This window comes from Apus apus, chromosome 6, assembly GCF_020740795.1.
Source record: "Apus apus isolate bApuApu2 chromosome 6, bApuApu2.pri.cur, whole genome shotgun sequence".
Lineage (NCBI taxonomy): Eukaryota > Metazoa > Chordata > Aves > Apodiformes > Apodidae > Apus > Apus apus.
Window position 1 is genome coordinate 13,245,683 of NC_067287.1, and position 25,915 is coordinate 13,271,597.

Genomic DNA, 25,915 nt, shown 5'->3' on the forward strand with positions numbered 1-25,915 from the left:
TTAAAAAATCCTCTGGAGCCCTCCAGTACAGAAACCAGCACTTCATTAGAAATTCCTGACAAACATTTTTGTTCCCAAGTATTTCATAAGCTATTGGTGACTTGAATTAAAAACAGCTCTCAAGGAAAAACACTGCTGTGACACCCTCCTCCTCAATCTGACTTCCCCCATGAACTATGACCACCAGAAGAGCCAGTAATCCAGCTGTCAAGAGGTTTCCTTGGGAGCCTGGAAGGGTATGACTGAGCTGATAAGAGTCTTCAGGTACTAAACTGGTTTTGTTCATGGCATTTCAGCTTTCTGGAGTTCAGTTTTGCCTGGCAACAGGATTAAAAGTAAGACAGGGGATGTCAGCAAAACAGAGCTCCTGTCCTTTCACTGCTCACACCACGACAGATCTTAAACAATTAGAAAAAAAAGCACAAAACAACTTTTGTCCAAAGTGGAATGCGAGATAAGTCAACAGTAAAACAGTGCACATGAGGAGCAACAGCAGCAGCAGTTAGCAGACACCATGTATTTGTTAAGAACTTTTCATACCTTAAAGATAATAATATGCCTCTCATTGTTTCACTAAGCAACAATAAGTCTGTCAAAATCAGTGAATGCATCTGAACAAAAAAAGCTTCACAAAAGAGGCAACAGACAAGGAAAACTATCAGGTCAAAACACAGCTTTAGAGTCTGAGATGAAGGTGGGGTAAAATCTGACACCTTTCAATCTGCCCCAAAAGAACACTAATAGCTCCCATGAAGTTCATGCCTCCCATTTTGATACCAAAGAGACAGTAAACAGTGCAACACTGATATTCTTCAGTCATTGACATGGCAACACAACAAGTAGATTCTTAAAAACAATCCAGTCTAGGTACTGTGTAGGACTGTAGGTTTGATGAACAGTTAAAGTCAGGCAATTTTGTAATTAAGAACAACTGAAGAAACAGGAAAGAAGACAGATTATGTGGCTTGACAGACACCATAGACAAGATCAGTAGACAAAAAGCAGAATTACTGCTCAAATCCTGGCTCTGTATTTAATAAGTTAATCTTAACTGCATCATTTACGACATGTCCGTTCTGTCTCATTGTCAATATTAATAAAAACATCAATCCTTGCTGCTTAAAAAGGCTCTGAAACATGTTTGGCTTACACTATACTGTTACCTGTGGTGTGGTTTGTTGTGGCTTTTTTTTTTTTTCTTTCCTTTTTTAAAATTAAACGGAAATTCAGCAATCTCAGATTCAATTATATAAATTCCAGAACACCGTTCTTCCAGTAGCAAATTCACATAAGGGTATAGTTCAACAAGCATTCCAAGCAAGCATAAGCCTAATATTGCCTCTAAATGCTTCTTCACCACATTTGGGGAAACACACATAAGGAACCAGATTGGAGAATCACTCCAGCTGGAAACTAATATAAGGAAATTACACTGATTATTTTCAGCCACAGCATTTCTTGACTTAGCTTACTGCCTGGGTGCCAGAAAAATGTTTCTTTTGCCATGGGGTATGTAAAAACAAGGACAAATGCAAAAAACTTTTCTTTCTGTGGCAGCAACAACTTATGCCACTGTAAAGTATTTATGTAGCCATGAATTAAAAAAGGTACAGCATTCATTCCTGCCAAAACAACTCCTTCTCTGGCCATGAGCTAACCTGTTTGCGAAGTGATTCAGTCTTAAGAAACACCTTCTGGTTTTGTTTGTTTGTTTTGCTTAAATAAAAACAGTTTCACAAAACTTCAGTATACAAGGGGACTGCACACAAATGAACTGGCCAACCCAAGGGCACCTCTTTGAGATAACAACAGTTCATTTTAAACCAAATATATTGCCAACAAAGTAACACAACCAGTCTTGGAAAAGGTATTGGCTCAAATAAGACAATGATTCTCAACAAAAGTTTTTGTAAAAAAACAACAACTAAAAAAACAACTTTCTTTATATACACACATACCTATTTTTAATTTACTATAGATTTTACAAAGTAATACTGTTTTACCAGGATTTTGTATCCTCCACTTCATCATGTCTCCCCACCCCTTCTTTTTTTCCCTCTTCAAGAATCAATTCTAAAATCTGAACAATGCAAGTAGAGACCCAAGAACAAACATAGTAAGGAGTGTGAAATGAAACGTTTAATGTACTTTTAATTTATTGCATTTTAATCACCAAAGGAACTGGCACATGTCAGCCCCTGAGAATGCTCTGCAATTACTGCATCTAACTATGTAGATTTAGAGTCTGCTTACTGTTACTCATAAGTCAGATGTCCGCAGACAAGGCTTTATGATGGCTTATAAACAGAGAAACCAAGAGTTAAAATAGTTTCCTGTAGAGAGAAATAGTTACTACTGCACCCTGATCTAACTTTTACAGTCCAGATGGCAGGTCATGACACCTCTTCGGGTTGAATTTATGCTCTTCAAAGCCTTAGAAATGTTGTTAGAGGCGCCAGGAATTTGCCCACGGAGCCAACTCCAGCTCCAAGGACTACTGCCCTGGTTATGTGGAGACACCAATTCAAACACATGTACTTTTTAAGTGTGACTCTTGCTATAAAGTGTTTGTGGACATTCCTGGCATCAAATCAAACATCATAGGCACTAAGCAGCACTTAATATGTTCATTACATTGCTTCAGAGATCTACAGATTAGTCTTAGTGTCTTCTATAAACGTCTAACTGTAAAATCATTTTGCAAATAAAGCTGACAAGCTGTTTATTTAACTCTAGATTACTTGGGGTTCTGGAGATCACAAGAGTTAATTCTGCTTACTAAGTCAACAGTGCTGCTCAATACTCTAGCAAGTTGAGCCTTCCTCAGACTACCTAACGTTACAGACACTAGAATTGTCCTTAAAGTAAAAAAGGGAAGAAAGAAAAGCCATTTCATGAATGGCTGATCTGCACACTCTTTTTCTAGCCAGCAGCTATGGAACTAGTCAGAAGGTCTCGCAGACCCACAGCTTCCTAACTCAGCTGTGTGAGCTCAAAACAAGTCAGTAACAAGTACAACACACGGTACTGGAAAAAAAGCACATCACTTCTATTTGCTACTGTGCATCCGGTTGGCCAAACCCAGGTATGTAATTAAGCAGAGTAGAAGACACGTGTATATTAAGGGAGCTTTAGAAATGTAAAACAGTGGCTAACACCTCACTCCAAATAAAGCACTATGCTATGAGACAATCCTGCTATGTAATCTGCCCCGAGGAGGGGAAGGAAGCAGAATTGTCTTCCCCTCCCCTCTCAAGTGAGCCTTAAAACCGCCTCCATCTCTAACACAAAATTTTAAAAAAACCCTACAAAACCCAAAAAGAATTTACTGCTAGTGCTTGTGCTCATCCCTCCCCTTTAATGGAGTTACACCAAGAGATTTAACTTCCTTCTCAAGATGCATACATAATTCACTGAGAAAACCCAATCTATCCAAAACATTGCACTCCCTAAGTTCAGCTTTGACAAACAACTACGCCGACACACTAGAAAACATTCAGTGTATAAGATGCAATGACATCTAACAAAACACTCTCCAGTTTCAGTGAATAACAAAGGTAATGTTTCTTTCAGTACCTTTTCATGGCCAGAAAATTAGTGGATGGCAACCCCCAGGGCTGGTTACTACGACAAACAGACACGCCTTTACCTAACGTGTACGCAGCAAAGCGCACGATCGGACCAGAGGCAAACTAACAGCACTGAGAAACCAAAAAACCTCACATCACTCCTACCGGTAAGTCCACGCTGACATCTGTTCCATCCAGCAGAGCGACTCGGCAAGTAATGATGGATTTTGCGTCCCCAGCTGCAGGGATGTGGGTCGCAGCCCTCTGGGCCTCCCTCAGCCGCTCCTTCTCCGCATGCTTGCGCATGGACCGCCGCCCCAGGGTTCGGCGGAAGAAGCTCAGCATCTTGGCTACGAAACCCAAGACAGAAAACACGCTAACGTTAGCTTTTTCACAGGAAAAAAAAAAAAAAATTATAAACGTATAGACCGGGAAAAGTAATTGTTAAATAGCCGTTTCATTTATCTGGATTTAAATGCCCGCGCTCCTCGGTCACTTGGAAGGAAAACCAGCTCAAACCTTCGGTGGTAGCTGAGGCGGTTTCTGGGACAACCTGGAAGCTCGTTAGAGCAAAAGCTACCGCACTCTTCAACTAGCCGGTGATACTCTCTCAAAACTAAGTGCCACTCGGCTGACGTAGTCCATCTCTCTCTCACCCCAAAACAAAAAGTTAAAGCCGGCCCTTCCCGCCCCAGCAGCTCGCTTACACACCCGCGACTTCGCTGCCGAGCCTCGCAAGAGCAGCCCGCTCCCGTCTCACCGGCCCCGCGCCGCTGCTCCCGCCGCCCGGGTCCCCGCCGGCCGCCCCAGCTCCAGCCCGGCAAACACCCGGCGCCGACTCAGCCCCCAGCCCCAACAACCGGGCGGTGGCCCCGGCTGCCAACACCGCCGGGGAGCGCGGAGCGCCGGAACCCGCCGCCGGCCCAGGGAAGCCCCGGCGAGGCGCGGCCCCCGCCCCGCTCACACCCCCTCACCCGCGCCGGGCCGGCCGGGCGCCCCGGCTCCCCCCGCCCTTACGTAACGCCCCAGCCCCGGCGCCCGCCTCCCGCGGCCCCGCTCCCGCCTCCCGCGGCCTCGCCTCAGGGGTCGCCCCGCGCCCTCCCCCGGCGCAGCCGCGGCCCCTCGGGCACCGGGGCGGCCCCGCCGGCCCCGCCGCTGGCAGCGGGATCCCCTCCCCGCTCACCTGGCGGGCGGCCCCGCGGCCCGGGCGGCGGGAGCGGCGGAGCCGGGGGCGGCGGGAACGCGTCCCCGCGGCGGCTCCTCACGGCCCTGGGGGCGGCGAAGGGGGCGGCGCGGGAGGGGCGGGGCCTCCGGCCATGGCGGAGCGGGGCGGGAGGCCCTTAAACGGGCTACGACGCTGTGGCCCTTTGCTCCTGTCCGCCCTCCCTCCCCTGGCGGCGCCCGCTGCTGTTCGCTCCCGCTTGGGCCAGGAGGGGAGCTGGACGAGCGGGGCAGCGGCGCTGGGGAGCGGCAGGCAGGGGGGGAGCGGCAGGCAGGGGGGGGGAGGCAGCGCGGCCATCGCCCCTTGAAAGGGGCGGATCCCAGTGGCGACGGGCGCCCCCGCCCCGAGCCAGGTGGTTTAGCCCGGCGGAGGCCGCGGGGGGGGCGCGGCCCGACCCACCTGCTGCCGCGGGGGGCAGCGCGGCGGGGCCGGGCCGGGGGGGCAGCGCGGCGGGGCCGGGCCGGGGGGGCAGCGCGGCGGGGCCGGGCCGGGGGCAGCGGCAGCCGCGGGGTGGTGAGAAAAGGGCCACGCGAGGAAGGAAGGGCCGCCTGGGGAAACGGCGCTTCCAGTTATTTCTCGGAATTTCTGTGTTGTTCTCTTCTCTTTCAAAACCTAGCGCAAGTTTGGCCCAGCTGCAGCAAGCCCCCGGCTGGCAGCGGTGAGAAGCTTCGGACAAGCACAGTCTTAAACCCTTACCTTTAGAAATAATAATAATTAAATAATCGTCTTTTCAAACACGGGCCAGAAGGATGAACTGCAGCCATGTGTTCAATAAGGCAGAGCAAACTATTGGTATTTACACACTGAAATAAGGCGATCCAGGCAGGCGGTGGTGACAAAAAGCCGACTGCAATCTCATGTCCTTTGGAAACAAGTACAGCGAGTCCCAGTGATCTACACTTTTTGTAATTTTTCATACTTATTACTCCAGTCCAAGGGGAAAGCCCTGTGCTCTGGCATCACTCACAGCACTTCCAAACAGGTGCACCCTACTCTGTTCTTTTTGGGTACATAAATATTTGTGTTCAAGCCACCATTTGAGATCTTGAAATAACTCACCAAAGGCAACGTAAACTCGGCTTGCAAAGTACAGTGCCAGCTTCCAGACAGACTGATCCAGGTAAATGAGCTCCAGGCTCCTTCAAAATCCCAGGATAACTGGGAATCCCATCTGTGCAACAGCCTAAGAAAGCAGAGACTTTGGCTTGTTATTTTGACCACTTCTGCTAACAATAATGCAGCGTTTTCTACACTTGGCTAAGGAACCTGTGCTGAGATAAACCATCACTCACCTGCCATGTGGAGGCACCAGCATAATGAAACACGCTGGTAAATGGCTGTGGCAACATCAGCTCCAGTGGCTGAACATAAATTCAGTAACCTTGATGTCGTTTTCATCACAATGGCAAAAATGGCAATTGCCCAGTATTTTCTGAGTAAGCAACAGGCTGATTTTCATGGTAAACACAGGTTATTTTAGCACCCCTGTTGTTGACAACAAAGCCATCATCTCACCACAAGCAAAGGGAGCAAGGCAAGCTTAGGGGAAAGTTGAGATTCAGGTTCATGCCTGGTTATTTATTCAGGATGAAAAATCACAGAACAGGGAGGGGGCTTAGATACCTTTTACCAGAAAAGCACAGACTATGCTTGCTCCTGGTAGTCTGTCATTAAATACATGTGAAAGCTTGCAATGAAGTTCCAAAAGGAAATACAAAGAATCTTACTATATTTTAAGGGGGGGGGGGGGAAATTATCTTGGAGGTTTCCAGGTATCTGATGAGTTCTCTGTGCAGATCAGCTAACTGATCATTTGTATAACTAGGGTTGGTGTTTAGTGGAGATGTCTGCCACATAAATGATAATCTCCCTGACATTAAGCCTACGCTAATTCTCATTTTCCTGTAAAACCAAGTATTCTGGAGAATAAATTACCTTATTATTTTTAGAGGCTGTTCCTAAGTTTTCTGCCCTTCTTAATTACTTCATCAAATTCAGCTTCTTTCCCCTCTGTCACTCACAAGCTCCCTTGTCATGACCAAGCACTCCCATTATTCCCAGCTTCCTTTCTGTAGCTTCAGTGACACAAACATTTTTGTGCATTTTTGCTCTACTTACTTCACACCAGGCTCTTGCCCTCTTCGTGTAATGGCACCGTACTCCTTCCTCACTATTTGCTACTCAGATACAGTCCAAGTATATGCACACACAACTTGTGCTATCTGTGACTTGTCTTCTATCTAGTCTTCCTATTCCTCTTTAAAAAAAAATCTCTTCCTACTTAATACCTCTTCTTAGTTGTTTCTTTCCTTGGATGCTTTCCCAGCAATTTATCTTGCACTTCAAATCCAAACAGCTTGTCCTCACTTTCAAGTCCAAAATTAATCAGTCAAATCAAGAACATATGGGTCTCTCTCTTCTCTTAGGCTCTTATCCCTTCTGAGAGGGGTTTCTGTCTTGCCTCTTAGGTCCTTTCATCATATTTTCCTATTTTTGCTTTGAACATCCCCTCACTTTTTGGCAGCAAATACTGAATCACAAGCTTCCATCTGCAATTTTTCTTCTTCTCATTGGTATTCCTCATGCCCTCAGTTTTGTGACTATAATCTCTATTGAACACTGTCTCCAAAACACTCACTGTATAAAAGATGAATAAAGAGTTATTTTTTCATTAGAACAAAAACTGTGGTATATATACTCAGGTAAAAAAACCCTGTGGTTGATACTGTCATTCTGCATCTGCAGCCAAGCAATTTAATTCTTGATAATTTAGCAACCTCTCCTAGTGTTCAATCCATAGGACTATATTTATGGCATACAATGTCAAAAAGTAAATACAAGATCAACATTATCTGGCATCAGAAGTGTAAAAAAGTAGCACAGCAAACTGTGGGAACAGTAGCAAGGGAATCGCCAAAAAAAAATTTAAACTTTAAATTACTAAAGCACATCTTTATTTTGCAATTAAACAATTAAGATCCACAAGTAAACTATATATATTTTTTCAAGTCTGTACCTAGACAACTATTTGTCAACTGAAATTAAATATACCCACAAAATATGCATAACAGCATTTTTTCACATAATAGAATGAAATTTTACTTAAGACTAAAATGACTTGTTAAATGTTAATTAACATATTTATCCTGGGAACTGCTGGTTTTCAGTAGAAGTTAGTGTCTCATTTTAATGGCAAGAAATTTCATTTTATCAAAATGAGAACAAATACATAAGGCCCTTTAAAGCATACAGTAGCTGCAGTGACAAAAGCTGAATTTGTTTTCACATTATCCAGTGTTGACCAATTTCAAGTTTCCATCATTTTCAATCAACCATCCTGGCTATTTAGCCAAGATGTTGTGTTTAGGTTTTCTTATTTATTTTTCCCTTCCCTCTCATGTGCTTTTAAACAAATTTATAGGCAGAAGTTACTTATGGGAAGAACCTTCCCATCCCCCCAACATTAATAAAGATACACAAGAGTTAGTCTAAACAGCAAGAGAGCTATTCAACTCTGAGATGATTTACTTCACACTTGCAGTCCCTCATTCAGCAGTATGAAACAGAGATGAAATTTGGCAACTGAAAGCAACTGCTGGAAATGCAAATTAACTACCAGAAGTAACTAGCAAAAAATATTGCCACCATCTGATTGTTAATAATTACCTAAATAATATTCTTCCCTTTGTATTTTACACATAGTATATAGCACCTGTTACAGAAAGAAAAAAAAAAAAAACAACACCCAAACCTTACACAAACAGCCTTGCCAAATTGAATGGTTAAAATGGGATCACTGGTGAAAGAACCAAACCAAATGGAAAACACATCTGGATATACCCAATAAAACAAAATCTTCTTTTTCTTACCTTAATTTTCCTGTATTATTATTATTATGGGTTGTTACTGTGGTGCCCCAATGTACTGAGATAACTGCACCGGATCATTTCTAGTCTAGTCTTCATGGATATATTCGAGTTAAAGAAACCAACAGCTTAATGTAAACTGTTTAACTCTTTCACTCATGTCTTAGGCCCCTGGCCTAGGAGTATAAGGGTGGCAACTTCTTCAAACTTTGTTGTGCATTATCTTTAGTTATCAAAATTCAAATAAGTTAAGTAAAAAAAAAAATACTGATTTCCAGGTAATTGATCTAATGTTAAAAATAATGCTTAGCAGAAACATTTACAGTAAACATAGCTAATTTGCAGCTAGCTGAGAGAGATCACAGAGATAAATTTCTGAGTACCCTGTAGTTTCCACTTGCACCTATTTTTTTCCTTTTTTTTTTTTTTTTTAAGAAATGCAAGCTTTATACTCTTTTTAAGACAGGAAAACTGAGATGGCAGAATTATTAGCATATATTTTCTGAAAGTCCCTCCAAAACACATGCACATTAAACCAGCAGCGGTTGGAGCAAAAGAAAGCATTCATACCAGAGTAAACAAATCATCTCTGTAGAGAAACCCATTTAGCATCTCTCTCCAAACCCAATTTATTTTGTCCAATAGTTCAGTCAGTAGTAAGCATGAGATAAAGTGCTACTATTCAAACACCAAAACATTGGGAAAAAAAATTATCACCCTTTAAAACATGTAACTTGGCTAAATGTGAAATAAAACCACCACCAAACTGTCAGCCAGTCTGAAACCATAGTTGAACCTATAACAGACCAGAATGATAGATATTCCAGTGGCAATTTTTTTTATATGAGGCTACTGATTCAAATAAATAAAAAAGACCATATTTTTTTAACTGAAAATTTCAGCACTTAAAAAAAGTTATTTATCTCAATTTTTTATCATCACTAAGCTCTCAACGAGCAAGACATGCCAATGTCAATAGCCACAACTTACAGCCCACACACTTGTTAAAAACTTGTGGCTGGAGAAGCCCTATGAACTGAAAAGAAGCACACTCATGGTAACAACCAGGACAGAAGTAAAATCCAGTGACAACAAACTGGCCCCTCCTTTGCAAACCACCAAACAAACAAGCAAACAAACAACAAAAAAAAAACAGTTTCAATTTATAACTGCATTGGGATAACAGAGGCTGGTCTGAGCAGTTATACTCAAACAAACAAATCACTTTCCCTTTTTAATACCTTCCTGGTCACTGCTAATTATAATCCCTGCAATTTCATGCAACAACCACATCTAATCAATGAATTTGTTTTTACCCATTTTTTATATTGGATCCTAGCACTAAATGTAGCATCAGAAAAGAGCTTTTCCAGTCTCAAAACAAAAGGTGGGTACTTGAAATAGCAAATACATCACCCAACCAGGGACTTCAGATGTAAGCTACAAGATGACTACAAGTGACATTAGAGGGCACCATTCCTACCTTGTGGAAACCCAAATACGCAAAATTTTAATTTGGAGCATAACCCAATCCCTCCCTTTATCCGCAGGGCTGAGGGTCTTGAAGATTGCCTGAGAAATGGCTCTACAGTGAAAACTATGGCATATGTATTGGACAACCTGGTTTTGCTTGGAAATTGGTGGATCTGTTGAGTTTTTCATGCTAATTCTCTGAGCCACCAAACATCGCTCACACACCTGCACACACACTGCAGAAGCAAAAAATATCACATAGTTAAACTCCACAGCATGCCTGGAGCTACAGTATCTCCATGCCAGACCTTCCCTACTTCCCACCTCCCTGGGCAATGCAACTGCAGCAGGTCTGCTGCATTTTGCCCTTTCCATGGATACCATGGAGCTTTTTGCACAGTCTCCATGAAAAGCTGCCGGCTACACAGGTTCCATTAAGAACTACTCATGTTCCTTAATTTCCCAACTGCTTTCTCACCTTCTCTCTAATAGATCATGTGCCAGACTGTTATCAGATATTCTAGAAGTGGTTTTGCTTATCTATTTAGGAGATAGGCTTCCAAGATTTAACAGAGAAATGTGGAAGAAACAATCTACCATTAAATGTAGTGAGGGGAAAAAAAAAAAACCCAAACAGGCTTTCAATTATATGGTATATCTTAAGTATTTCTGAGTGGACTGGCTGACAATCTGTGGGTGGTTTATTAAACAATGCCTGTATCTTATTTTACATTTAACAGAAGCAAAAAATGCCCCCAAGACACACAAAGCCCACACTAAGAGCCCCATGTCTTTCTACTAAAAAACCCCTTCAAATTCACTTTAAGTAAGAGATGGTAGTGGTAGTTTTCAATCCAAACCTAAAAGGAAAACAAAAGTCTTAACATTATACATTGGCACAAAATTGTCATAATATTGCTCTTATTTACAATGAAAACTTTTTTTTTTCTTAAACTGGATTTGTACCATGGAAGTGTTACAAACATACTCTTTCCATTTCTCCTAATCAAACGGTATGAAAATAATTATTCATAAAATCGAACAGTCATAACACCAATCACGTATAGGTCTATAGGTCATTATGTCTGAAAGATACATTCATGTTTTGTACAGCATGAAACATACAAAAACTTCTTTAAAAAACTCTTGTGGATGATACAGATCTTCATAACCCAAAGTTAAATATTTAGCAGTTTTACTCTTTTTGGCCATATAAAAATATTTTGAAGGCCATTTATACCACAACAGGTAGAAACATTTGACAGCATGATTTCTGGTACAGAAAAGCTTCAATGCTTTTCTCTCTTCCAATCAGTTTTTGGTTACCCCTATCCTGGCTTCAGAGAAACCAAAGAGCCACTGAGTTGCTGATGGCCAATTATCTAAAAATAAGTTACTCTGTTCCTTTTTTTTTTCCTCCCCCCGGTCTGGATGCACCAACTTAATACACTATAAATCAGCTAAGTCAACGCAGAGGAAGATTTTGAAGAGACCTATTATTCTTGCCTCTTTTTGCAATCAAAACAGCAATGGCAGACAACCAATAAATATCCCACACTGAATTGTGGTATAGATGGGTCTTTTGAATTCAAACTGCTTTGGCAACTTTACATAAGAACATTTAAATATGTGACAACACTATATAATGTTGCTATAAATTCAGTTTGATTTTCCTCAGAAAAAAAGGGAACATGTTATTTTCATTTACAGCTTGACTATGAAGAAAATTCATTTCAATAAAATAATTTTAGTTTTTAGACAGTAAGTGCTGAGTTTAAAATAACCTTCCAACTAGCCAGCATCTCAGCTAATAATCTTGTCACACGGAATTTAAAGCTTATACTTTCCTAAAGAAGAATTTTCTTTTGTTGCAAATGGCTTAAAATAAAACTGAGATGAAAGCTACCTTATTACTTCTTTTAACAGATGCAGAAATTTTTCTAAGATTAATTTTCTTCACTGAGGGATAGCCTTTTTTTAAGCATCACATCTAGAGATATAAGTACCAGGGCCACAGGCCAACTAATACTATTTTGTTTTCTAAAAATATTTAAAACTCTGTCTTCCATTTGGCATTGTGGTTCATGTTTATTCCTAAGTCAAAAGCCAGGGCTTCACTTCTCCTGAATCCCTTTTTGCTTAATAGTTCATAGCTGATCTCTTTCAAATGTCCATAGAACATAGTATATTATATAATATAATTCTTCAATAGTTAAAAATTATTTCATGTAGAACTTTCCATTTTAATTCTCTGCTCTATATAGCTTACAACAAATTTACTGGATAAACATTTTCAGGGAACCAATACAATAAATTAAAACTTTTAAATAGAGGGCACAAAGTTACGTTGTCATAGGGCAGTCAAAGAAGTGACTGATTTCTTTCCTTCAGTATATTACACTGGACACCTGCTTCTGACTTGTTTCTGCTATACTGAAAAAATATTAAAAAACTTGGGACATTTATGTACCTCTGAATGAGCTCAGATACTGGATCAGACAGACGTTTCTCACAAATCTTCTACCTACTTACATAAGAAGCAACCCATACCAACTGGAACAATTTTGCACAAGCATAACAGAGGGTGACTGGGGTATTTATGGAATTAAAATAAAGTTCTGGAGTTCTGGGACAACTTCATAGTGTTCTCCTCTCCGCCCCCCCCCCCCCCCCCCCCCCCAACAATTAAAAAAATAAAACGCAAACCTGTACGAACATGGCTTGAAATCAACTATGAGGACTTAAAAAGTAATTGGTTAGCAAATAATGGAATTAAATCACATCTGATTGTAAGTTCAACTTAATTATCAGTGCTATTAAAGAGTTATGTTCTAATTGAGTAAGACAGCTATTCCCAATAAAAGGATAAAACAAAGTTCAGCTTCTTATGACCTACCAGCATTTCATTGTAATCTGCTAGTAAGTTACTAGTTGGAATGATGGAATGTGTCAGATTTTTCACAGAATTACAACACAGCAGCATACAATGCTCGTTCCTTAGGTTGGTAGAGGTGCTTTTGCTACTCAAAGTAGCACACAGGTACTTGTAGAAGAAAAGAGGGAATGGTAGTTCCATGGCCCCTTGTGGTAACACATTCCAAGCACCAAGGGCCATTGTTAAAATCTGAACCCATTACGATAAATATGACAGGATAATACCACCCCCAGAGAATCCTAAGTGCCTTTCACTGGATGTACACTGCAAGTCTCAAGGCACTTAAGGGGTTAAGACATAATGCATGCACTAGTTCCCATCACATCATCTTAAGTCACATGAATCAGAACACACCAGTGTATGACACACAAGCTGTGTCAAAGAAATGCCTTTTTTTCTTTTTTTTTTTTTCTTTTTTTTCAATTTTTGTTATTTTGTACAAGATGCTGGTAAGTGGGCATTATGCAGCTACTGCTGGGTTAACACAGACACCAGCTTTTCTCTACCAACCAGCTGGTCTCAAGTAAGGGTGTAGGACAGAGTGTGCTGCATCAGTAGGCAGTGTGTATCTATCTAGTATTGGCAATATTGCTAATGTTGTAAAAAACAAAACAGTGAAAGTCTGTACATAGTAAATAAACCTAGCACTGGAAAAAGACCATGGCTTAGTGTAATTTTTTTTTTTCCCATTTGTTTTTCATTTTAAGAGACATGGGTGTAAAACAGAGTGAAATAATTCCAAGCCTTGTTTGTAGCAATTCAACCAGAAGCGCAGTATATGGCACTACAATGAAATATCGTAGATTACCCTGAACACAGTTAGTTCTTTCAGTTCATGGTTTGTTCGGAGCAAAGCACGAAAATAAAGTCTTCAAACAGATGAAGGTTAGAAGAGTTTCAGAGACTGATTTTGTTTCAACGTAAAGTGCAACAGTGCTGAAGTTTTCAAAGTCCTTTGTCAATTCTTTGCTGTACTTCACTATCATTTCAAAGAATCATAGAATCACTTAGGTTGGAAAAGACCTTTAAGATCATTGATTTCCTGCAAGCAGTATTATGGCACAAAGAATGCTGCCAGTTCATTACAGAGGACAGGATTCCTCAATTGATATCCCAGGTTTCTTGCTCTTTACTTATGCAGCGATGTTTGTAAAGGTTTAATAAATCCTTCTTCATACACCTTCAAAATAGCTTCACATACAAATCTGTATTGACTCTGAAAAAGAAAGTAGATCCAGTAAATTGAAAATAAATGTAACTGAGCCATGTAATTTGGAATAAAAAAAAAGGCATCTAAGTTTTCTCCATCCCATTCTATTGACAGGCCAAGAACTGTGCTTCAAAGTTAGTTTAGGAATCACAAAACGTGAGGAACTTCATATTGTAACACCTCTTTTCTCAGAAGAACAACAGGATGAACAGCCCTTTGAAATATATACCGGAAGTTATACCCACAAAACCACTACTATTATTACAACATCACCTATTTAGTAATTTTTTGCTGTTCATTTAATTGCTGAAATTTCACTGATCTGAGGTTTCCATGCACTGGTTTAAAAACACTTTTTTTGTACTTACATTAATTCTGACACATTTATTAGCATCTCCCTCTCAGAATTCGATAAAAATTAAAATTGTTTCATGTTTTAAAAAGCCAGAAATCCCATTTCTTAACATTATACCATGTCTAACTCTGCAATATATTAAAGTCTAGCACCTGCATACCCAGAGGTCACTAATATTTTCTTTTAAAAAAAGAATATTTTAAAACCCTAGCAGTAATTATATTAGAACATAATGAAAATAAAACGAAATAAAATACCTGTTTTGTAAAGCATCACATGCAACCCTGAACACTGCATAACAGTGTACATGCTAGTCAGAGAGTCAGCATGCCTGACTTTTCAGTGTCATGGAGTCTCTCTCTCTCTCTGCAGTAATTAGTGATGTCAGATCTTAAATGGGCACAGGATTAAATTTTGTAATAATTGTGTACTTTATTGTTGCATGTATATTAAAATTGTTACATTTATACATATTTGTGTATAATTCTTATTTTGCCTCCAGCACCCCCTAAAGGTAACTCAACTCTCATACAGTACACACAAGCAAACATCTATAGATGGGGCCATCTCGTGGACACTGAGTGAATCTTTCAGGATATGCAAAATCGAAGTGCCAAAGGAAAAATTGTAATAGCTAAAGTATACGAAATCTTAAAAAAAATAATAATAAAAAAAATCCACTTCAAGTCTTTTATTATCCCTTCCCTCTCTAAAACAGAAAACACCAGCATGTCACTGAAGCTTGAATATTCTGGTTTCTCTAAGAAAAATGAGAAGACCAGAAGGTATTTAGAACATGCCATGAAAAAAAAAAGTTAAAATTCTTACCACTGCACTTCCTACCTTTACTAATGAAACTCTTCCTCACTGTGTATGCTAGAGATATACTATTCATACTGTAGAGTCATCACAAATAGCAAGAACCTTCTGTTATTGTTTTTCATGTATCCCTATATTCCTCATCCTTCCTGTACTAGGAACAACAGCTTTTTTTCTTAGTAAAACATGAATACTTGACAGCAGCATTGAATGACAAATGACCTAGAAATGGAAACCCATATATACTTTTTGTCAGTCTGAATACTCTCTGAATACAAAAGGTCTATTCAAATTTGATTAGAGGAACAGCAGCAAAAATTAAAAGATTGCTTCAAAATACCTTCTCTTTAAACACTACAACTGATTACTGGTTTAAAAAAATCAAATCCTAGAACCAGGCAAAGCTCAGAACAACCAAGAGTCCCAAGTTTTTGTTGTTGTTTTGGTTTTTTTTGGTGTTTTTTTTTCATGTGTGTGTTTTTGTTGTTGTTGTTTTGGGATTTTGTTTGTGTTTTCTTTTTTTTCCTGAAAGACAACACAACTCTATCTTTTAACCCTTTTAGGTATTTGCTAAAAATGTAAACACAAGTTGCTCTCAGAGGTACACAACACCTGACTGACAAAAGGTTTCTAAATCTGTTTTAAAACTTTTACAATTCTGAAATATAATACATTAAAGTAAACCCCAAACATTGTAGACCCAGGAAAAGTTTAGCATTTTAAGATACATCAAATGTGAGGACAGCACCGAAAGAATCCTGGTAGCAAGTTACTTTTTTTAGACTAAATACACTTAAAATTTCTTTGATCTATCTCACATGATATTTAACTACACATTTTTTAACTGTTTCTCTGATTATTTCCCTTTATTTGAGTCACTATAGAACAGAGATGAGACTTGTTTTCATTATAACTAAGGCAACAAAATCTCTGAGTTGCATCACTGAATGTTTTTCTTGCATGTCTTGGATTTTTTCATCTTTACCTATTATACTATTTCTATTCTTAACACTTGGAATTAGGCTCCTGGCTTTCTCTACAGTCATTTGTACACTATTGAAAACTGGCCCTTTTTGACATTATTTTCCAGGTATCCCTGAAACAGCTGATGCCTTTTTCAAGTTTTGGGTTGGTTTGTTTTTTGATTGTTTTTTTAACAAGTTTTAAGTATTGCTCCTTTCCAATAGCCTTAGCAATTTATTCCTGCCTGAAGCCAAAGCTACAGCTACACTGGATAAAGGTGACTGACCTCTTTGCAGTAGTATCAACAACAAGTATATTAAAAGTATCTCTAATGATATGACTAGATACTACAAAAGTATTCTTCTGCAACACAGAACAGCAAGTATGATACTCACAGGTGTTTGGATCATCATGGCTCTTTGATCTCTCATTGTTCTTACAATATCTAATGGATAAACAGGCTGATTGCACTCAATGAGACACATAGCTGTCTCCATAGTGATAAGAACTCCTGTCCGTCCAATCCCAGCACTGAAAAAAAAACAAAAATCACAAAACAGAAATGAAACCCATTGTCTGGAATATAGTTAAAGACCCCTCTTCCTCAGGATTCTCATGACTGATTGCTATGATTCCCATACTATTAGGGCAGGGGTTAGACAAATTGTGTCTGTGTCACTGGAAGCCTCCATCCTGCCTCAACAGTGCAGGATTGTCAGTCCTTTGAAGGATTGTCATAACCCAGCCATCCACCTGAGCACAATTTACCAACAGCTATTTGTTCAGATCATTTTACAAACCACACTAGTACCTAGATGTTAACACAACACAGAGATACCCAGCATACACTGTGCACTCCGTGTCAATTGGACCATTACAGGAATGACCATTATTGGCATATTAATTTCACAATAATTATAATTTTCTTAATAAGTACAAGAGAGATCAAACTTGTGCAAACTGAAAAGGAATACGTAATAGCAACCCCTTTCAAGACAAGGAAGAACCATAGAATATACACCCTGGAATGGCAAAATTGTCAAGTGTTTACATGAATAATCTTTAGTTTAAAAACAAAGCAAATCTAAAGATTCAACTGCATATACATACACTTTTCCCTAAGTAGCAATCCTCAAAGACTGAATATTTAACCTTGACCTTCATAATACATTTAAAATTCAAATTTTTCATATTCATGAAAATTACGTTGCACTTTTGAAGTAGGAAACCAATGTTTCTCCATATTTGAATACAGGACCAAATCCGTTATTTTCAGATGGCACAATCATCTCAACTCACACAACTACTATTGCAGCCAATAAATGAAAGTGCTTGCTTCTAAATTAGTTAATATAAACATTCCAAATTTTGAAACTTAATTGTTCCGATTTTTAAGCACAACTTCAAATTAAGCCTGGCCAAACTACTGCTTTAAATACTTGCCCAGAAAGTGGCATTAAAACTATTATATATTTCAGTGATTTAATGAGAATTTTATGTCAAGATGTAACTGTGCTGGTTATCTAAACTTATTCAGTAGCATTTTATATGTATATAATTTATATGCAGAATGCTTTATCAAAAACAAACAGGAAGAGTATCTGTCAGAGAACCTAAGAGAACCTAGCCTACTTGATATTTATCACACGGAAAAAATCTCACAAAAAACATATTTTATGTATACATATAATTAAGAGTAACAAGAGTTACTTCAATTCACAAGAGTAAGCTGTTGAGAAAAATCTGTCCTTTTAACAGATTTATCAAAATATCATGTAGCCTAAGACTGCAGACTTGAGAGATGGTATCTTTTCTTTGATCACTGCATATACCACCTGCGTTTTCTGCTATGGTTTTATTTATGCAGCTATTCTGGAGTTTTGTAGAATAGTTATGACGAGGTAAAGGTTTCTAAGTATCTTTTGTCATTTCCCTGAATTATTATATAGACTGTTAAAACAAGCATTTAAATTGTAAACAACAAAAAAACCCACCACCACCAAAAAAAAACAACAAAACACCACCAAAAAAAGAATACCCCACCACCAAAACCCCTGCACAGATCAATGAATGTAGGTACTGGAGTTGTTGCTTACTGCCATGTGATTACAATGTTAAATAACTAGTTAATTTAAATGTTGAATTCTCCTGTCCTCCCCCAAGCAGATACAATTAAATGTTTATTTCAACAACAAAGCACAGAAAAGCTACTTGATGATAAGCAAGTTCAGTTTGATGATTTAATAAAGTTGAAAAAAAAAAAAAAAGGATACCTGCAATGAACAACAACAGGTTCTTCTCTGCCAGCCCTCTTCTTTCGCACAAGACACACGAAATCTAGGAAATCGCTGGAATCATCAGGAACCCCATGATCAGGCCATGCTATGTACTGGATTTGGGTTAGTTGGCGGCTTTCCTCTTTCTAATTAGGAACACAAAATTTATTCAAGGGTAATTCAGGTCCCATTAAAAAAAATGAAAACATTTTAAAAATCAGAGGTACCATCTACAGCAATCTGCACTCATAATAAAAGTGGTTTCAACAACTAGCAGGACTTAATTAGTGTTAATCATCCTGGATTTTATAATTACATAACTGTCTTAAAAACAAAAAAGACAATCCACAATGGTAACATCTTCAAGCAGTTAGAAAAAGTTACACTCCCTGTTACAGCAAAGTAGTTCAACGATACCAATGATCTATCTGAACATGGGATTTACAAACCAGCGATGGAATTTCTAGCAAAACAAATGTAAACAGAAAGAGGCTGTATCTTACTAGATTAAACAAAAGAACTGGGATAGGGACAGGAGAGGCAGGACTTTCAGACATAAAAGCTTTCCTGTAGACCATGCGAACAGCAGCATTGTTTTGGATTTATCTGCACCTCTTAATTTGTTTTTCACTCCCTCCTGCCCCTTGCTCCAGTATCACAAACATAATTTGCCTCTGGTTAGTGGAGGGTACAAACCTCAGTGGAAAAGCACTATCTTAAAGAACAGGAGTTACTACACTTGGAATAACCTTCTGGCATGGAATCATTGTTCTGTTGCTGATAACAAATGAGCAATTGTCTCAACAGGACAAAAGGAAGGAATTTTAACTAAAAGGCAGCTCTATAAAACTGGCATCTCACCTGGCAACCCAAGCAATGAGAAATGAGTATGTGAAATGAATTCCAGATACTCAATTCCAAACATTTCTGAGATGGAAATGCTAGCTGGGGAGGCTCTGAAAACTACAAATGCCCTGAAAATAATGCAATGCATGTTCAAGAAAATCCTTGTTTATATGATTCCAAATGAATCTTTCTCTCAACAGGATTTATCTTCCACCTATTCGCACGTGCTCTCCGAGATGGAATTACCAAGAACTGTTAGCCCTTACAAAGACAGATTTCCAGTTGCAATGAAATACCTCTAGCGTCTCATGTTTTGAAAGCATTAAGTGAATAACAAGTTTCTCAACTTTTTTAATTACTCTTTTTCTTTGGCTGGGGCATGAAAGACACCACTGAAAACTTTGAAGACAAATAATGTATCTTTTATGTCATTTTAAACCAATTAATATGATTACAGAAACTGAATCCCTGATATTTTGCCAGTGAAAGGTTTGTTATCTTTCTAAGAGCATAATGTATAATGGGTAAGTACATGGCAATATGACTAGCTTTTTAAAGGTCTCTAGAAAAAAAACAGTTCTATTTATGTGGATATGCCATCAAGTCGAAAAGAAAGTCTATTTAAGTAAGTTTTAGCTGGTCTGTGAGGATTCCAAAGATTAATACTGAAAAATACATATTATGGCTTTACCTCCAGATTAGTCAATGTCATTTCTCGAAAGACATAAGCAGGATTTCCTTCTTCTGAATGGCAGGTAATCTGGAAATTCCCATATGATGAGCTTCCTGATGGCTCTGGCCAGTACTGATGGCATTTAACCTGAAGTCAACAAATTTTTAAGGATGTCTGTGTTTAAATTCATGGAGTGTTATTTTCCTTCTCTCTAATTTCTTATACCTTTGTCCACTGAAGACTACTTTGATAATTTAATAATCACTAATAATTTACTTACCAGACTGTGTTACCTATTTTTTATAAAATAAGGTATTGCACATCCTTTTCAAAAGGACACATGTACCAGCTCTTCAGGTTAGTTTAAATGTAGATGGATGCCTTTGACCTTAATTACATTTTTTTTAAAAAGTGTATCTATAAATACTCCATCTTAAACTTGAATGACAAAGATGCTGCTTTTTAAACATTTCTGACCCCCTAAATCCTAACCTAATCTTCTCAAAGCACACTTATATGGGAAAAGAACAATTTTTTTTAAAAAGGCAGTGAGCAACAAAAAAAGTTACTAAACTAATGCAGAAATTAGGGGGATGCAGATGGCAGACTTCAAAGACTCTTGATCAAGTAATCAAATATGGATGAATTTTTTCAGATATATTGCTTAAACACCTAATTACAGAGGTTATTTCAGCTCAAGTGTACTTTTGTTTTTCCAACCCACCTGGCAATTCTTTAAGAGCAGCCAGATTTGCAGACTTCCTGCTCCACTGAGACATCCTGGCATGCAGTGGGATAGTGATGTCAGTAGCCTCATGATCAGCTTTAGAGCAGGGAGTCTGCCTATGGGTATAAGACAGATAAGTCCTTTATTTCGTTATTAAGCAGCTCTCCAAAGAACTCCACAAATATCATTATTGAAGGGCAGGGGAACCTCAGAGAACTGCTATTGCACGTCTGTTTTTACCAGATCTGTCAAGTAAACTCAAATGAAAAGGGCACTTGTACTGAAATTCCCTGTAATCATGTTTATTTGGGAGCAGGCAGCATCATGCTAACATTGAGTCACTAAAGAATGGTTTAAAAAAGCTGCATCTTCCCTTCAATTATTTTCATTATATTTAGAGGCCTGACCTTCCAGCAAATATATTGTTATTAAAAAGTTAGAACATATACAGACAGCTGAACTAAAATCTGAGTTGATCAGAACACCCTACAACCTACTGTAAATCCAACCTTGAAAAAAATCCTGAATGTTGAGAAATTTCACTAAACTATTATTCCATATACTCAACCAGCCAGTGCTACTGTGAATGCTCCAGACTATAAACCAAATAACTCTGGAAATATACTGTGTGGATGGTCCAGATTTGTTTTGTCTGTCTCCACAGCACAAAGTTGCATAACAAACAAAACTTTAAAGGAGAAACTGTAGCTTAAATGAAACCCTCAAAAAACCCAAACAAACCACAAAATAAACCTGAAACCTTTTACAGCACCAAACACGATTATTTGTGGTAATTCATAACACTAATTACTTTATTACTAGCACTCTGCTTTTACACATTTTTGTATGGAAATGACTTAATGGACAACGATTCATTAATAAGATTAAAAACATGTTTATAGCCACAGAAGAACATTTTATGCAAAATTTTAGATTTCAAGTTCAAAGATGCTCAAGACAGCAAGGCAGGGTATCTTAACACAACAAAGCTGTGTTAGGCTGCCTTAAAGAATTAATCTCTCTACATATGAAAGAACCAACTTAGGAAAACGGATTAAATTCTTTGAGTTCCTTCATTTGAAATTTAGAGAAAAAATCCTATGAAAGTACATTCTAGTTGCTTTTTATTTTACAAAAACAAATTGAAGTCTAAAGATATTTAAAGACGTATGTGCAGACTTCAGTGTACTTCAGAAGTGAGCAAAGCTTTCACATTAGCTAACGTTAAACGTATCAGAAAGTTTAAAACATTAAGAGTCATCAATCCAACAGCACTAGGAATGCATTGCCACTATGAAAAAAAGTCACATCATAATAGTATATGCCTCCAATCTTTTAAAAGCTAAGATTTTTAGAAGATTATGCAAGTAGTATTTAAGGAAAACTTTTACTTACTCTTCCCCGTTCAACTTGAGTTGTTAACATTACAACCATAGACGAGCCCTGTTCCCAAGTCATCTGCCAAAAATCAGGACATGTGTTGGGTAATGGACCTTGACAAGCAATGTACTGGTTTATTATTGTGGAAGAAGGGATTTCCATCTGAGAAAAGACAAAGTAATTATTTTCATTCTTACAGCAAATGAAAGTCAGGCATCAGACATTCAGTGTTTAGTAACTAATACATTTAAAAGCATCAACCATATTAATTCTATTTATTATGTTAGTAAATACTGATTGGCACAGATAAAAATTCTTTTAAGTGTTTCATGTGGAAAATCACTACGAAGATCCAAGTACACTTCACATATTAACTGACAGTTATGTAGTTTCCACAAGCAAGATTAATAGCCAAAAAAATAAATTATACACCAGGTCACAAACAATTCAGATACAAACATCTCCTGCTCTGCAGGTTTCTGACACTAGCTTTCTAAATACTGATCTTAAATTTTAATTTAATCTCTGTTTTCTGCTCCAGGAAGGAAAGGTAAGTACCTGTAATTTTCTTGCTACTGACAACCTCAAAACCAAGAAAAATTATGTATAAGAAAGTGCTGCTAGATTAAAATTTGCTGATGTTGAATGGTACTGCCACGTTAGCAATCAGAAAAGAATATTTATTTCTCCGGTTGAGGGCTAGTTTTTTTTAGTGCCTTTTCTGTTTCTTAATTTCATTTACAAGAACACTTGCCACAAAGCACTAGGAAATAAATATATCTAGAGTAAACGTCAAACCATCTGATTTGGTTTATCAGTCATTCTAGTCCAAACTATATTTATGCATTTATTTTTTTAAATCAACTTCTTTGTTGAAAAACTTCAAAATTACTTTATGTCAGAAGCTCTTTTGAAAACTACTACTCACATTTATATAATTTGCATTGATGTAATCTTCATTACTTTTTAAAATGACCCGTGTAGCATCATCTGAAAAAAACATATTTAGAAAGATGTTATTTATACACTTAAACACTAACCTCAGTAAAATACTTTCAGAACACATATACAAACACACATACTTACAAGGCGAAATGTCTCTGTATCTATTTTTGGAAATGTTTTGAGGTAATCTGGCACAAGACATTGTCATTCCAGGCTTTTTCCTATACAATTGCTAAAAGACAAAACCGATGGTCAGACCACAGTAGGTCCAAATAACTCATTAATACATTATTCACTTAGAGGTACTTTTGAGAATATGAACTACTGAGCAACAGCAGCTTCAACACACATGAAAACACTTCCAGAAGACAGGACTACGAATTATTGCATGGGATCACTGATCATCATCAAAGAAGGCATCACAATTTGTTTAAAGTGAAACTGAACCTTAAATTTCAAGCTTCCAGAAGAACACTGATCCAGAGAAAATTCAGTATTGCATAATGGTAAGGGAACTGACTGACAGTGACATTCCACACCATGATTCTGGGCAAGCAATTTGTGTTGTGTACAGGTATCCACCTCCAAAGAAGTTGTTTTGCTTTTTCTTTCCCCCATTTCTTCTTTTGTATTTCAGTAACTTAAGAATGAATCCTGGGCTACGTTGTGCGTTTCCTACACAAAGAGATTAGTTTCCACTCGTGCCTCAGCCATGCACTGCCACCACCTTTGTGCTGCAAACAGTGTCACTGGAATGATCCAGGTTCAAGAAAAAGCACTTAATAAAATTTTAAAAATTGAACATGTTTGGGAGACTGAAAATATATGGTTCAGGAGGAATTGTAAATAACTTTTGAGAAAAATCTTTTTTTCCCATATAGGAAAGTAAACTTTACCAAAGGTCTTAAATAATGGTAATTATTTTATAAATACATGTCGTAATACGTACTATGCTAGGTCTCTATTTGGTGAGGAATTCACAGAATTCACACTGCTGTGATTTACAAACTTCCTGCTTCCTGCTTTCAGTCACTTGATCTCATATGAGCAGTAAAGATGGAATATCATGAAGGCACAAGTCAGTGCTAAAAAAATACTATAGCTATCAACATCCTAGGTCCTCACAGGAAGTGCACTGTTCTTTTTAAGTACATCATTAAAAAATCAACTACTTATAAGAGACATTGTTACATTAATCCTTCAGATTAGGTCTGTATTTTCCATTTGATAATTTTACCTTCCCTCACTGAGATTGCCCATAAAATGTCAACAGCTGAGCTGTTTGTCAGTTTCTACAGTAACTTAGATATGGAATGGAGACTTGAGTACAGAACACTTATTTTGGTATTCATTTTTCAGACTTCATCTCTATGAAAGTATTATTTATTAGTATAGGTTCCCAATAACCACAAAATGTTGTAATTAATCAGTAACCCTTTATAACAGATGACATTGAAAGTACTATTAAGAATATTCTATAGCATAAGTTTACACATGTAGTGTTTCAATACAGGATTGGACTGGTTTTGTTATTTTTCTTTTGAGAGCATAAGTCAATTGTTTTGCTAGAAGATGCTGATGCTATGGAAATTTGACTGGAATCTGCTCTGCTTAAAATAGTTATTATCCCAAAAGACTTGGAACTTGCACAAAGCAACAGGTGACACGGTACTCACATCAAACTGAGCCAAAACAGTTCCAGTGATAAGCCCCTCTGCTAGCTGAATCATGGATTCCCTCAGAGCATTATCATCTTGATGGACACCATCAAGTGGAGATTTCTCAGGGATGTACTGGAAGTCAGGCTCGCTCTCCACCTTCTCTTCCACAACATCATAGACAGCTGTAACAAATAAGGGTATGAATGCTCTGACTGAACATGCTGTTCAGCAAGTAAAGGTAACTCTAAGTCATTGATTTAAAACAGCAAAAAAGGACAGGTGCTTCTCCTGTAGAAAAGTCCACATTTATTAATCTACTGACTTTAGTGTCTCCATCCGCAAAGAGACTTCACTAATCATTATATTTCATGACAAAACTATTTTTTTTACTAGTCGTTTTAAGTGAAAGCACATAAATGACTGCTAACATTTTCATTGAAACTCATGTTATACCCTGCTTGGACTCAGCAACTCCCTAATCTCAGATTCTCACATCATGCGTCTGAAGTCATTATAGTTACATTTATACTTGTACTTCTAATTCACTTTGAACAGATTTTAGGCTTCAGTAATTAGGGCAAGATGTACAAAATACCTGTGAAAATGGCATTAATATATGCCACTTCAATGCTATCCATGTTGCGTCTGTGCCTGCCTATAAGTAAACTGAAAAATAATATACAGCTTCTAGTATACATAACAGAGGCTATTAAAAAGCCTGTTTTTAAATTATACCCCATCACCACGAAGGAAGGAACTGGCAGCTCCTCACTTCTGCAACACAAATGTTTTCATCCAGAATACAGAAAAAAATCAACACACAAGGACAAAGTACCTTAGTAAATTTGTAAACAAAACTCAGAGTTTGATCTGAAGAAGAAAGTAAGCACACAGAAGCTGCAAGCGAACTTACACACAGAAAGAGAGCACAAGAAAGTGGGGAGCGCAAATCAGTAAATAAAGGAAAAAAAAAATTAATGAGGTGGCTGACACTC

The 25,915-nt window shown here is 38.2% G+C and overlaps 2 protein-coding genes across 5 annotated transcripts in view; both read right to left on the minus strand.

Moving 5' to 3' along the window:
- Nucleotides 1-4,847, minus strand: part of EPB41L5 (erythrocyte membrane protein band 4.1 like 5) — a 57,569-nt gene extending 52,722 nt beyond the window's left edge. For 2 of the 3 annotated variants that reach the window (XM_051624034.1, XM_051624032.1), the window contains exons 1-2: nt 4,753-4,847; nt 3,735-3,919 (exon numbers count right to left, since the gene is read on the minus strand). In XM_051624034.1, coding sequence (XP_051479994.1) covers nt 3,735-3,914 — 180 coding nt within the window. In that variant the 5' untranslated portion in view covers nt 3,915-3,919; nt 4,753-4,847. Of the gene's footprint in view, nt 1-3,734; nt 3,920-4,280; nt 4,374-4,752 lie in introns of those variants that run through there. The other variant, XM_051624033.1, reaches the window with a different exon arrangement.
- Nucleotides 4,848-12,793: 7,946 nt separating this feature from the next.
- Nucleotides 12,794-25,915, minus strand: part of PTPN4 (protein tyrosine phosphatase non-receptor type 4) — a 104,863-nt gene continuing 91,741 nt past the window's right edge. The window contains exons 20-27 of one of the 2 annotated variants that reach the window (XM_051624231.1): nt 24,936-25,102; nt 23,401-23,491; nt 23,243-23,304; nt 22,330-22,476; nt 20,226-20,354; nt 18,686-18,834; nt 16,808-16,943; nt 12,794-14,281 (exon numbers count right to left, since the gene is read on the minus strand). In XM_051624231.1, the coding sequence (XP_051480191.1) occupies nt 14,195-14,281; nt 16,808-16,943; nt 18,686-18,834; nt 20,226-20,354; nt 22,330-22,476; nt 23,243-23,304; nt 23,401-23,491; nt 24,936-25,102 (968 nt within the window). In that variant the 3' untranslated portion in view covers nt 12,794-14,194. Of the gene's footprint in view, nt 14,282-16,807; nt 16,944-18,685; nt 18,835-20,225; nt 20,355-20,931; nt 21,051-22,329; nt 22,477-23,242; nt 23,305-23,400; nt 23,492-24,935; nt 25,103-25,915 lie in introns of those variants that run through there. The other variant, XR_007889963.1, reaches the window with a different exon arrangement.